The 14,495-nt window shown below is 42.2% G+C and overlaps 1 protein-coding gene across 5 annotated transcripts in view; it reads right to left on the bottom strand.

Moving 5' to 3' along the window:
* Positions 1-14,495, bottom strand: part of PTK2B (protein tyrosine kinase 2 beta) — a 167,307-nt gene that overhangs the window by 60,008 nt on the left and 92,804 nt on the right. For all 5 annotated transcript variants that reach the window (XM_069728437.1, XM_069728438.1, XM_069728440.1 and 2 more), the window contains 4 exons: positions 4,065-4,243; positions 3,067-3,154; positions 581-660; positions 7-69 (listed from right to left, as the gene is read on the bottom strand). In XM_069728437.1, coding sequence (XP_069584538.1) covers positions 7-69; positions 581-660; positions 3,067-3,154; positions 4,065-4,243 — 410 coding nt within the window. The remainder of the gene's footprint in view (positions 1-6; positions 70-580; positions 661-3,066; positions 3,155-4,064; positions 4,244-14,495) is intronic.

Genomic DNA, 14,495 nt, shown 5'->3' with positions numbered 1-14,495 from the left:
GCTTACTCTAAGAAGTCAAAGTTTGATCTTTTCTCCAGGGCGTTTTGAGGCATGTCCTTGTAGAATCGCCTAAAAACACAAGAAAGTGACGAGTTTAAATCCTGCATGCAATTCACAATTTGCCCACTAGATGGCAGCAAAATACAACAAAGTTGACTGGATTTCCTTTTTATAAATAACCTTATTTCCTGATATTTCTTCTGAATCAGTTCCTCATAGTTGTTGTTTTTTTTCAAGCTCTCTGCTTGCTGTCTTTGAATGGTAAACTCCATTGTTTTTATTCAACTGCCTGTAGAAAACATCTCTTGTTATGTTGCAAGGAGCCACTAGGTGGCACTAGTGAGTTTTTTCTAATATTTCTGGGAGAGGGCTATCTTGCATACTTATAGTCAAGATATGTCAGTACTGGTCATGTACTGCAAGGACCGCACTGAAAGGGCCCCTGTCTCAATTAAAGGGGAGGTCCATGTTCAGCAAAAAAAGTTGAGTCATACTAAAAAAAACTTTCTAATAAACCTAAAAGGTGTAGAGAATAAGGGAATTGATACTTAAGGGACTTTCTGATGTGGTTTCTCGGTACCTGAGCTCCAGACATCCCAGCTGCAGCGCCATGCCCTCGCTGACCTTGGTGGCGTACTGCTGCATGTAGTCGTTCCTCAGCTGCAGGAGAACACAGAAAGTCACATATTACGGGTATAAAGTCGCAGCCACCTGCACCGGACTCTGGACAATTGCATGAACGGCAATTCCTCATTGTTCTATGATAACGGATTGCTTTCCCAGAGAAAATTGAACATGGTAATGAGAGCCGGACCCTCACTGGGGGAACAAGATACCCCCCATACTATAATGGGGGCACTGTGACTTACAGTAAAGGAAATAAGTATTTGATCCCTTGCTGATTTTGTAAGTTTACCAATGAACACCTGGGTGATTCTGTGAGTGACTGGGAGAAGGTGCTGTGGTCAGATGAGACAAAAATTGAGGTCTTTGGCATTAACTCAATTCGCCGTGTTTGGAGGAAGAGAAATGCTGCCTATGACCCAAGAACACCATCCCCACTGTCAAGCATGGAGGAGGAAAGGTTATGTTTTGGGGGTGTTTCTCTAAGGGCACAGGACTACTTCACCGCATCAATGGGAGAATGGATGTAGCCAGGTACCATAAAATCCTGAGTGACAACCTCCTTCCCTCCGCCAGGACATTAAAAATGGATCGTGGCTGGGTCTTCCAGCAAGACAATGACCCAAAACATACAGCCAAGGCAACAAAGGAGTGGCTCAAAAAGAAGCACATTAAGGTCATGGAGTGGCCTAGCCAGTCTCCAGACCTCAATCCCATAGAAAACTTATGGAGGGTGGTGAAGCTCCGAGTTGCCAAGCAACAGCCTCAAAATCTTAATGATTTAGAGATGATCTGCTAAGAGGAGTGGAGCAAAATTCCTCCTGACATGTGCGCAAACCTCATCATCAACTACAAGAAACGCCTGACTGCTGTGCCTGCCAACAAGGGTTTTACCACCAAGTATTAAGTCTTGTTTGCCAGAGGGATCAAATACTTATTTCTCACTGCAAAATGCAAATAAATTTATAAAATTTACACAATGTGATTTTCGTGATTTTATTTTTTACATTCTATCTCTCAATGTTAAATTAACCGACCTTTAAAGTTATATACTGTTCATGTCTTTGTCAGTGGGCAACGTACAAAATCAGCAAGGGATCAAATACTTATTTCCCCAACTGTTTATGGTGGCATGTGAAATTTTATAATGGGGGCACAGTGACTATAATGGGGACACTGAGACTATAATAGAGACACAGACTATAATGGGGAACAGTGACTATAATGGGGCACAGTGACTATAATGGGGACACAGTAACTATAATGGGGCAGAGTGACTATAATGGGGCACTGTGATTATAATGGGGCACAGTAACTATAATGGGGCACAGTGACTATAATGGGGACACAGTAACTATAATGGGGCACTGTGACTATAATGGGGCACAGTAACTATAATGGGGCAGAGTGACTATAATGGGGCACTGTGATTATAATGGGGCACAGTAACTATAATGGGGCACAGTGACTATAATGGGGACACAGTAACTATAATGGGGCACTGTGACTATAATGGGGCACAGTAACTATAATGGGGCAGAGTGACTATAATGGGGCACTGTGATTATAATGGGGCACAGTAACTATAATGGGGCACAGTGACTATAATGGGGACACAGTAACTATAATGGGGCACTGTGACTATAATGGGGCACAGTAACTATAATGGGGCAGAGTGACTATAATGGGGCACTGTGATTATAATGGGGCACAGTAACTATAATGGGGCACAGTGACTATAATGGGACACAGTAACTATAATGGGGCACAGTGACTATAATGGGGCAGAGTGACTATAATGAAGACACAGACTATAATGGGGCACTGTGATTATAATGGGCCACAGTAGTAACTATAATGGGGCACAGTGACTATAATGGGGCACTGTGATTATAATGGGGCACAGTGACTATAATGTGGCAGATTGACTATAATGAAGACACAGACTATAATGGGGCACTGTGATTATAATGGGGCACTGTGATTATAATGGGGCACAGTGACTATAATGGGGCAGAGTGACTATAATGAAGACACAGACTATAATGGGGCACTGTGACTATAATGGGGCTCTGTGACTATAGTGGGGGAACTGAGACTTATATGGGGGCACAGTGACTATAATGGAGACGCAGTGATTATAATGGAGACGCAGTGACTATAATGGGGGCACAGTGATTAGAATGGGGGCACAGTGATTAGAATGGGGGCGCAGTGATTAGAATGGGGGCACAGTTATTATAGAGGGGGCACACTTTTCTGGGAGCTGTGGGGCACTTGGGAGGTGGCAGCGGGGCATACATGGAGCGTTACCGATGGGGGATAATACCAGCGATTACACAGATTATTCTGCACCCAGATAATCATTACTCCCACCAGGTACCAGGACCATCCACTGCCCGACCAGCGGCCATCACCGCAGTGAGGACACCGGCCACGTACCTGCTGGTAGAAGTAAAGCAACGTGGTTTTGTCCTTCTTGAAGCTTTCTATATAATTGTCCGGCAGGTAGCGGATCCGGAGATCGTACCTAGGAATAATCACAGGAAGACTCAGAGCAGGGAATCCGGGGATCGGCCCCAGAACCTGACGGCATCACAAGGGGCAACCACAAGGAGCGTCTCTCGACCCAAGCCCAAGCCTCGCGGAACCAACACACTGAAGGCAATGACAACCTTGTAATGCTTCTTGTCACCATTGGTGGCGCTACTGAGAAATGAAACATTTGCTACCACATAAAAACTAATAGCAGGAGGGGCTTATAATAGAATCACTACTTGGGGGGTCTTCCTGTGTCCAGCCTGGAGAACCCCTTTACGGACATTTTGGTTGTTTGTCCTTGTTTCCATGCTGGTATTTTGCCACGCGTCTTCCATGAAGACCTCGTCTGGCCAGACTTCTCCAAGCAGTAGACAGGTGTAGCTGTGTCCCGTTAATTGCTTCCAGTCCTGAACTGATGGCACTGCTGGACATCTAGTAACATCTGTGGCACTAAGTTTCCGTGGCCGACCACTGTGTCACATCCATTTCTTCGTGTTTCTTCTCCACAGCTTGACCAGCGCATGATGAAACCCCAGTTCTACTTTCACATCTTTCCTTGGGAGACTCCTCGCCGATGCAGTATAACTACCTGGCATCTTGTCGATGTGCTCCATCTTGCCTCGGTGTATTACCTGTTACATAAACTTTAACAATTTCACCTTTGTGTTTCTCACCCCGCTTGGTGCCTTCCACACAGCTGTTCTTTCTGTTTCAGTTAAAGGGATTATCTTTTCCACAAGCTAAAGTCTTGCTGCTCTATCCAGGATCATGAACCAGAAAGAACTGGATGAGCAGCGCTGTAGGTGTTGGGGGTACATCTGCTAGGCTCACGCTTCATATTTATAGAGTCATTATCCCCACCCATCGATAAATATACTATTCATGGTACTGAACGTTACCTCCACTCTGCCTCTAGGTGGAGACACTCGTACTTCTCCTGCACCTCACCCACGGTCATGTCAGGGTGCAGCCAGTGGATCTCATCAGATTTCAGGTGCTTCAGTCGTAGCCCGTAACACTCCACGTGCTGGATGTCCGGACCGATCCGACCACTCAGGAGGATGGAGCTGATGATTTCCTGCGTACAGATAGATAGAGGTATAAGTCATCACGCTGACATGTGACCTAAACATACAGTGATCCCGGAAAGTTTGTGAACCCTTTCCGAAAAACTACACAAGATTTTCACCATCAGTGAAAATTAACACTAGCTAATGTAAGAGAGGCCTTTGGTTACTTAGCGGTTACCTTGGGCTCCTTTGTGATCTCTCACACTATAATACAATGGATATAAAAAGTCTCGACAACCCCCTGATAAAATGTCAGTTTTTTTTGTCATGTAAAAAAATTACACTAAGAAGAATTATTACAGCTGTTCAAAATTCCCTCCACCTTGACTAAAGCCCCAGTTCCAGCTGCTGAAAAACATCTACAAAGCACCGTGCTGCCTCCACCATGCTTCACTGTGGGGATGGTGATCTTCTGATGATGTTGGCTTTGTACCTTTTGGAATTATGTTATGATGAGACCAAGGTGGAACCTTTTGATGTTTAACACATACTTTTAGCAGATTTGATGGATGTTTTGGTAAAACATTTTACCTTACAACCCCACAGGCCAGATGTATGAAGAATTTAGGAGATTGTAGTTACATGCAATGCATAACCAGGACTAGCCAGAAAATCCTGCAGCTCCTTTAATGTTGCTGCAGCCTCTTGGTAGTCTCCCAGATCAAATGTCTTCTTGCCTTTTCATCCATATTTGAGGGACGTCCTGTTCTTGGCAGTGCCACTGACGTGCCAAATTTCGGCCACTTCTTGGTGACGTTTTCACTGTTCCCATGATAGATCTAATGCTTGAGGAATTTGTTTGTTCCCTCCTCCTGACTATCTTCATCCATGAGATCCACTCACACCTGAAAACATCAGACTAATCTCACCTTCATATTATCTGCTACTTCTCTAGCAACTCTTAAGGTTCACATACTTTTTTCCACTCACAGACATGTGATACGTGATCCAAAATTTTTTTTAAAAAAATGACAAAGTATGATTTTCTTGTCTCATTTGTTAGATTTGGTTCTTTATCTACTTTTTTAACTCATTCACCACTTTAGACCACCAGGGTTGTTAATAATCAATTTCCTCAGAGCTGTAAATACTAAACTCTTCAATACACTAGACCACCAGGATTATTAATATTAATCTCTTCACCACTTTAGACCTTTGTGGGATATTAACATTAATGCTTTAATTGCTCTATACCAGGAGGGTTGTTACTATTAATACTTTTACCATTCTAAAACCACCAGGGCTATTATGATTAATATTACCACGTAGGAGCACCAGGGATATTAATAATTATCATAATTATAGACCACAAGGGTTGTTATTATTAATTCTTTGATCAACTCAGACCACAAGGGTTATTATTATTATTATTACCACTCTGAACTACCAGGGATAATTCCATTAATCTTCCACTACTCCAGACCACCAGGGATAATATAATTAATCTTCCACTACTCCAGACCACAAGGGACAATAAAATTAATCTTTCACTACTCCAGACCACAAGGGATAATATAATTAATCTTCCACTACTCCAGACCACCAGGGATAATATAATTAATCTTCCACTACTCCAGACCACCAGGGATAATATAATTAATCTTCCACTACTCCAGACCACCAAGGATAATATAATTAATCTTTCCACTACTCCAGACCACAAGAGATAATATAATTAATCTTTCACTACTCCAGACCACCAGGGATCATATAATTAATCTTCCACTACTCCAGACCACCAGGGATTATATAATTAATCTTTCCACTACTCCAGACCACCAGGGATAATATAATTAATCTTCCACTACTCCAGACCACAAGAGATAATATAATTAATCTTCCACTACTCCAGACCACAAGGGATAATATAATTAATCTTCCACTACTCTAGACCACCACGGATAATACCATTACTCTTCCACTATTCCAGACCACCAGGGATAATATAATTAATCTTCCACTACTCCAGACCACCAGGGATAATATAATTAATCTTTCACTACTCCAGACCACCAGGGATCATATAATTAATCTTCCACTACTCCAGACCACCAGGGATCATATAATTAATCTTCCACTACTCCAGACCACCAGGGATTATATAATTAATCTTTCCACTACTCCAGACCACCAGGGATAATATAATTAATCTTCCACTACTCCAGACCACCAAGGATAATATAATTAATCTTTCCACTACTCCAGACCACAAGAGATAATATAATTAATCTTCCACTACTCCAGACCACAAGGGATAATATAATTAATCTTCCACTACTCCAGACCACCAGGGATAATATAATTAATCTTTCCACTACTCCAGACCACCAGGGATAATATAATTAATCTTCCACTACTCCAGACCACCAAGGATAATATAATTAATCTTTCCACTACTCCAGACCACAAGAGATAATATAATTAATCTTCCACTACTCCAGACCACCAGGGATCATATAATTAATCTTCCACTACTCCAGACCACCAGGGATCATATAATTAATCTTCCACTACTCCAGACCACCAGGGATAATACCATTAATCTTTCACTACTCTGGACCACCAGGGATAATACCATTACTCTTCCACTAAAAAAAAAGGGGAAAAGCTGCTTATGGTCAGAACGCAATACATAAAGTGCACATGCACATATTGATTTCTAACTGTATTTCAAAATGAGACATTTAGCAAACAATTGATCAATTCTTTGAGCCTCCCCGCCACGTCACGGTATTCTCATAATGGGGCAGTCCTACTCTACGTTTTTTATATTCGCTGTGCCATAAAGGCCCCCTAAACGAATTAAAAGCAAGACCACATTAAATGCAAACTGTGCCTGAAGCTTTTCTGGATCACTCCCATGGCGCCAGAAAGGGCGAGCGCAGATAAAGGCCGACCAGGTCCGGACATAGACATTTCAGGTCCAACCTCCACACTGCCCAGCCAGCACCACAGATGAAGGGTGAGACCGGCCCAGACACAGGTGCATAATCAAACAGAGCCTGGGGCAGGGCGGCTGTATGTGTGTAATTAGGGTATGTGCACACCCTGCGAATTTTGCTGCGGAGCAGCAGCAGATTGGCCGCAGCGGATTCGCAGTAGTTTTCCATGAGTTTACAGTACCCTGTAAACCTATGGAAAGCAAAATCCGCAGTGCACATGCTGCGGAACAAAAACACGCGGAAACGCGCAGGTGTAAAACCGCAGGTGGAATCCGCACAAAAACTGCAAAAAAAACCGTGGTAAATCCGCAGTAATTCTGCAGGAAATCCGCAGTGCGGATTACATGCGGATTTACAAAAATCAATCCGGAAAAATCCGCAGAGTAATCCGCAGCGTGTGCACATAGCCACACTCTTCCACTGCTCCAGACCACCAGGGATAATACCATTACTCTTCCACTATTCCAGACCACCAGGGATAATACCATTAATCTTCCACTACTCCAGACCAACAGGGATAATATCATTAATCTTCTACTACTCCAGACCACCAGGGATAATACCATTAATCTTCTACTACTTCAGACCACCAGGGATAATATAATTAATCTTCCACTACTCCAGACCACCAGGGATAACATCATTAATCTTCCACTACTCCAGACCACCAGGGATAATACCATTACTCTTCCACTACTCCAGACCACCAGGGATAATACCATTACTCTTCCACTACTCCAGACCACCAGGGATAATACCATTAATCTTCCACTACTCCAGACCACCAGGGATAATACCATTAATCTTCCATTACTCCAGACCACCAGGGATAATACCATTAATCTTCCATTACTCCAGACCACCAGGGATAATACCATTACTCTTCCACTACTCCAGACCACCAGGGATAATACCATTACTCTTCCACTACTCCAGACCACCATGGATAATACCATTAATCTTCCACTACTTCAGACCACCAGGGATAATACCATTAATCTTCCACTACTCCAGACCACCAGGGATAATACCATTAATCTTCCACTACTCCAGACCACCAGGGATAATACCATTAATCTTCCACTACTCCAGACCACCAGGGATAATACCATTAATCTTCCACTACTCCAGACCACCAGGGATAATACCATTAATCTTCCATTACTCCAGACCACCAGGGATAATACCATTAATCTTCCATTACTCCAGACCACCAGGGATAATACCATTACTCTTCCACTACTCCAGACCACCAGGGATAATACCATTACTCTTCCACTACTCCAGACCACCATGGATAATACCATTAATCTTCCACTACTTCAGACCACCAGGGATAATACCATTAATCTTCCACTACTCCAGACCACCAGGGATAATACCATTAATCTTCCACTACTCCAGACCACCAGGGATAATACCATTAATCTTCCACTACTCCAGACCACCAGGGATAATACCATTAATCTTCCACTACTCTAGACCACCACGGATAATACCATTACTCTTCCACTACTCCAGACCACCAGGGATAATACCATTAATCTTCCACTACTTCAGACCACCAGGGATAATACCATTAATCTTCCACTACTCCAGACCACCAGGGATAATACCATTAATCTTCCACTACTCCAGACCACCAGGGATAATACCATTAATCTTCCACTACTCCAGACCACCAGGGATAATACCATTACTCTTCCACTACTCTAGACCACCAGGGATAATACCATTAATCTTCCACTACTCCAGATTACCAGGGATAATACCATTAATCTTCCACTACTTCAGACCACCAGGGATAATACCATTAATCTTCCACTACTCCAGACCACCAGGGATAATACCATTAATCTTCCACTACTCCAGACCACCAGGGATAATACCATTACTCTTCCACTACTCTAGACCACCAGGGATAATACCATTACTCTTCCACTACTCCAGATTACCAGGGATAATACCATTAATCTTCCACTACTTCAGACCACCAGGGATAATACCATTACTCTTCCACTACTCCAGATTACCAGGGATAATACCATTAATCTTCCACTACTTCAGACCACCAGGGATAATACCATTAATCTTCCACTACTCCAGACCACCAGGGATAATACCATTAATCTTCCACTACTCCAGACCACCAGGGATAATACCATTACTCTTCCACTACTCTAGACCACCAGGGATAATACCATTACTCTTCCACTACTCCAGACCACCAGGGATAATACCATTAATCTTCCACTACTTCAGACCACCAGGGATAATACCATTAATCTTCCACTACTCCAGACCACCAGGGATAATACCATTAATCTTCCACTACTCCAGACCACCAGGGATAATACCATTAATCTTCCACTACTCCAGACCACCAGGGATAATACCATTACTCTTCCACTACTCTAGACCACCAGGGATAATACCATTACTCTTCCACTACTCCAGATTACCAGGGATAATACCATTAATCTTCCACTACTTCAGACCACCAGGGATAATACCATTAATCTTCCACTACTCCAGACCACCAGGGATAATACCATTACTCTTCCACTACTCTAGACCACCAGGGATAATACCATTAATCTTCCACTACTCCAGACCACCAGGGATAATACCATTAATCTTCCACTACTCCAGACCACCAGGGATAATATCATTAATCCTCACATCACTATAGAACACCAGTTAGTACCATTAATCCTATATTACTCTAGGCCACAAGGTATAGTAACATTAATCCTTTGAGGACCAGGGTTATTACCGTGAATCATTTCATCACTATTGACCCCATGGAGCTTATTAACATCGCCAACTCTCTATCAATCTATAACACTAACATTACCCTCTTTCTCGTCACCCCTATTAAATTCCAGGATCACTATCCTTGAACAATTCACCACTCTAGACCACCAGGTACATTATTCATCATCATTTTCGATGACCATGTTTTTAATCTCTTCACCCCCCCCCCCCCCCCAAGACCACCGGGGTTATATCCAGTAATCCATTCACGAGTGACCACTAGGGCCCAAAAAATGTAATCACAAAAGGCTGCCAGAAACTCTACCTTTAACTCCTAAACAGCCGTAATCATAAATATACTTACAGCGTGGAGGATAATATGCTCTGGCCCCCTAAACCACACTTTGTTCAGCAATCAGTTATATCATTAGATTAATCCCCCCTAGACCACCAGGAGCAATAAGTATAAATCCTATGAATATCAAGTGTTCTGTTTTCCGCAGATCCGCGCGGCTTATACACCAACAGCCCACGACATGGAGACATAATGGCTGTGAGCGATTTCATGGACTTCTTCAATTGTCACTTTTCACTTAATTTCAGTTGGTGGAGAACACGGATGAATAGGAACGAGATGAAACCTGATAATCCTGACGCAAGTCACTAAAAATACATCCATCGACAGGACGCGTTCTCATTCATTCCTGACGAACATCAGAGGATAAAGATACGGGGATTGTACAGTGGGTGGTGCGGAGCGTGGGGATCTGGGGGATGGGGAGATGGGGGCGCACATCTAGACAAATAAACCAGCAAAAAAAGTTAAAGTTTATCCCTTCGCTCTCCTACAACAAGTGCAGTGATTGTGCCGGGATGAAGTAATTTCGGAAAGTGATCATGGCCATCAGTGGTGGAGGTAGGCTGACCATTGTGGCACCAGGGTTGTACCATGGGTCCAGGTTCAGAAGAACCAAATTCCTTAAGGTTTAGCTCCAAAATATTGACTTTGTTATCCTGAAGCGACTTTGTCACCATTTTGGCAGTTTGCTTCGGGTCATTGTCCATTTGGAAGACCCATTTCTGCCCAAGCTTTAACTTCCTGGCTGATATCTTGAGATGATCCTTCAGTATTGCCACATGATCTTCTTTTCTCATGATGCCATCTATTTTGTGAAGTGCACCAGTCTCTCCTGCAGAAAAAACAACCCAACAACATGATGCTGCCACCACCGTGTTTCACAGTGGGAATGTTGTTCTTAGACTTCCATCTTCCCGTTTCCTCCAAACGTAATGATGGTCATTATGGCCAAAAAGTTAAATTTTGGTTTCATCAGACCACAGGACATGTCTCCAACAAATAAGGTCTTTGTTCCTGTGTGCATTTGCAAACATTAATCTGGCTTTTTTATGTTTCTTTTGGAGTAATGGCGTCTTCCTGGCAGAGTAGCCTTTCAGCCCATGTTGATACAGTAGTCATTGCACTGTGGATATTGACACAATCTTACCAGCTTCCTTCATCATCTTCACAAGGTCATTTGCTTTTCGCCTTAGGTTGATATGCACATATCAGACCAAAGCATGTTCATCTCTGGGACACAAAACCCATCTCCTTCCTGAGCAGTGTGATGGCTGGACATTCCCGTCTTGTTTGTACTTGCGTGTAATTGCTTGTACAGATGAACAAGGCACCATCAGGTATCTTGATATTGTACCAAAGGATGAGCCAGACTTGTGCAAGTCCACAATTCTCTTCCTGATATCTTGGCTGATTTCTTGAGACTTTCCCATGATGCCACACAAAGAAGCAGTGTGTTTCAGGTGTGTATTAAATTATGTCCACAGATGTGTCTCTAATTATCTCAGTCGTTGCCAAAAAAAGTATCAGAAGCTTCCAGACACATGACATCATTGTTGGCATATGCAACAGATTAGAACTTATTATAAGTGAAAGGAGGACTTTATACTAACCAGACAGCAGATAGCGATAGTGTGTAAAGTTATATACTTGCTGTAATGTGGAGAGGGAAGCTCTCAGTTGTTGGTTGTTTTCTTACTTTCTGTTTTGCTTTTCTTCATGAATGTGTTGTCTTCAGTGCACGGACTGTGTGACACTGAATTGTATCTCATGTTTATCCAGTATGAAGTAAATACTGTTTACTCAAGATATCTTGCTGATTGAAGCTCTCCTAAGTACAGCGGTGACTGCAAGAAGACGCAATCTGCAACAATCATATGGGCAGCCCAGAATTGTTTAAAGGCATAGTAACTTTTGACTTTGCAGTAAGTAATAAAAATGCCTTAAAACATTCGCTCTCTCATTATTCTGGCATTTGGCAAATATTAATAATTATGATAATCCTAACTGACCTAAAACAGGCTCGGGTGTTTTTCGAGTATTTTGGGCGTGCTCTTGGATTATGTTTGAGTCACCGCAGCTGCATGATTTGTGGCTGCTAGACAGCCTAAACACATGCAGGGATTGCCTGTTTGTTAGGGAATCCCCACATGTATTCAGGTTGCCTAATAGCCGCAAATCAAGCAACTGCAGGGACCCAAACATAATCTATGAGCGAGCCCAAAATACTCGGAGAACACCCGAGCATGCTCAGAAAACCCGAGTAACGAGCACACTTGCTTATCACTACTAGTCTCCAATCTTTCCGCTCCTGCAGTTTCCAAACTAAAACTTTCAGAAATCATTGATAGATCCAACCAAGCTTGCATGTTTATTATGATAGGGAGAGGAGAAGACCATTCTGATATTTGCCTATATACCTTGGGAAGAAAGGGCAAGCCATGTTGAAATACAACATGCCCGATCCTTCTTTCCCTCAACATTTCTCACCAGGGGAGAGTCACAGAGTCCCCCACTTGTACACGTGCAATTATTGGTTATCACAAATAAATCAGAAGGTTCTTAGGCTTATTTCCCATGTCTATGACCAGCTGTTATCCTCCCTGCTAATTTCCCATGTCTATGACCAGCTGTTATCCTCCCTGATAATTTCCCATGTCTATGATCAGATTTTAACTTCCCTACTAATTTCACAAGTCTATGATCAGCTTTTATCCTCTCTGCTAATTTCACATGTTTATGATGAGCTTTTATCCTTCCTGCTAATTTCCCATGTCTATGATCAGCTTTTGTCCTTCCTGCTAATTTCCCATGTCTATGATGAGCTTTTATCCTCTCTGCTAATTTCCCATGTCTATGATGAGCTTTTATCCTCTCTGCTAATTTCCCATGTCTATGATCAGATTTTAACCTCCCTACTAATTTCCCATGTCTATGATCAGCTTTTAACCTCCCTACTAATTTCACATGTCTATGATGAGCTTTTATCCTCTCTGCTAATTTCCCATGTCTATGATCAGCTTTTAACCTCCCTGCTAATTTCACAAGTCTATGATCAGCTTTTATCCTCTCTGCTAATTTCACAAGTCTATGATCAGCTTTTATCCTCTCTGCTAATTTCCCATGTCTATGATCAGCTTTTAACCTCCCTACTAATTTCACAAGTCTATGATCAGCTTTTATCCTCTCTGCTAATTTCCCATGTCTATGATGAGCTTTTATCCTCCCTGCTGATTTCCTATGTCTATGATCAGATTTTAACCTCCCTACTAATTTCCCATGTCTATGATCAGCTTTTAACCTCCCTACTAATTTCACAAGTTTATGATCAGCTTTAAACCTCCCTGCTAATTTCCCATGTCTATGATGAGCTTTTATCCTCTCTGCTAATTTCCCATGTCTATGATGAGCTTTTATCCTCCCTGCTGATTTCCTATGTCTATGATCAGATTTTAACCTCCCTACTAATTTCCCATGTCTATGATCAGCTTTTAACCTCCCTACTAATTTCACAAGTTTATGATCAGCTTTTATCCTCTCTGCTAATTTCCCATGTCTATGATCAGCTTTTATCCTCTCTGCTAATTTCCCATGTCTATGATCAGCTTTTAACCTCCCTACTAATTTCACATGTCTATGATGAGCTTTTATCCTCTCTGCTAATTTCCCATGTCTATGATCAGCTTTTAACCTCCCTGCTAATTTCCCATGTCTATGATCAGCTTTTATCCTTCCTGCTAATTTCCCATGTCTATGATCAGCTTTTAACCTCCCTGCTAATTTCCCATGTCTATGATCAGCTTTTATCCTTCCTGCTAATTTCCCATGTCTATGATCAGCTTTTAACCTCCCTGCTAATTTCCCATGTCTATGATGAGCTTTTAACCTCGCTACTAATTTCACAAGTCTATGATCAGCTTTGATCCTCTCTGCTAATTTCACATGTCTATGATCAGCTTTGATCCTCTCTGCTAATTTCCCATGTCTATGATGAGCTTTTATCCTTCCTGTTAATTTCCCATGTCTATGATGATCTTTTATCCTTCCTGCTAATTTCCCATGTCTATGATCAGCTTTTAACCTCCCTGCTAATATCACAAGTCTATGATCAGCTTTTATCCTTCTTGCTAATTTCCCATGTCTATGATGATCTTTTATCCTTCCTGCTAATTTCCCATGTCTATGATCAGCTTTTAACCTCCCTGC

The sequence above is a fragment of the Ranitomeya imitator genome, chromosome 5 (assembly GCF_032444005.1).
Source record: "Ranitomeya imitator isolate aRanImi1 chromosome 5, aRanImi1.pri, whole genome shotgun sequence".
Lineage (NCBI taxonomy): Eukaryota > Metazoa > Chordata > Amphibia > Anura > Dendrobatidae > Ranitomeya > Ranitomeya imitator.
Note: the sequence above shows the minus strand (reverse complement) of the source record. Positions and strands in the feature narration are given on the sequence as shown.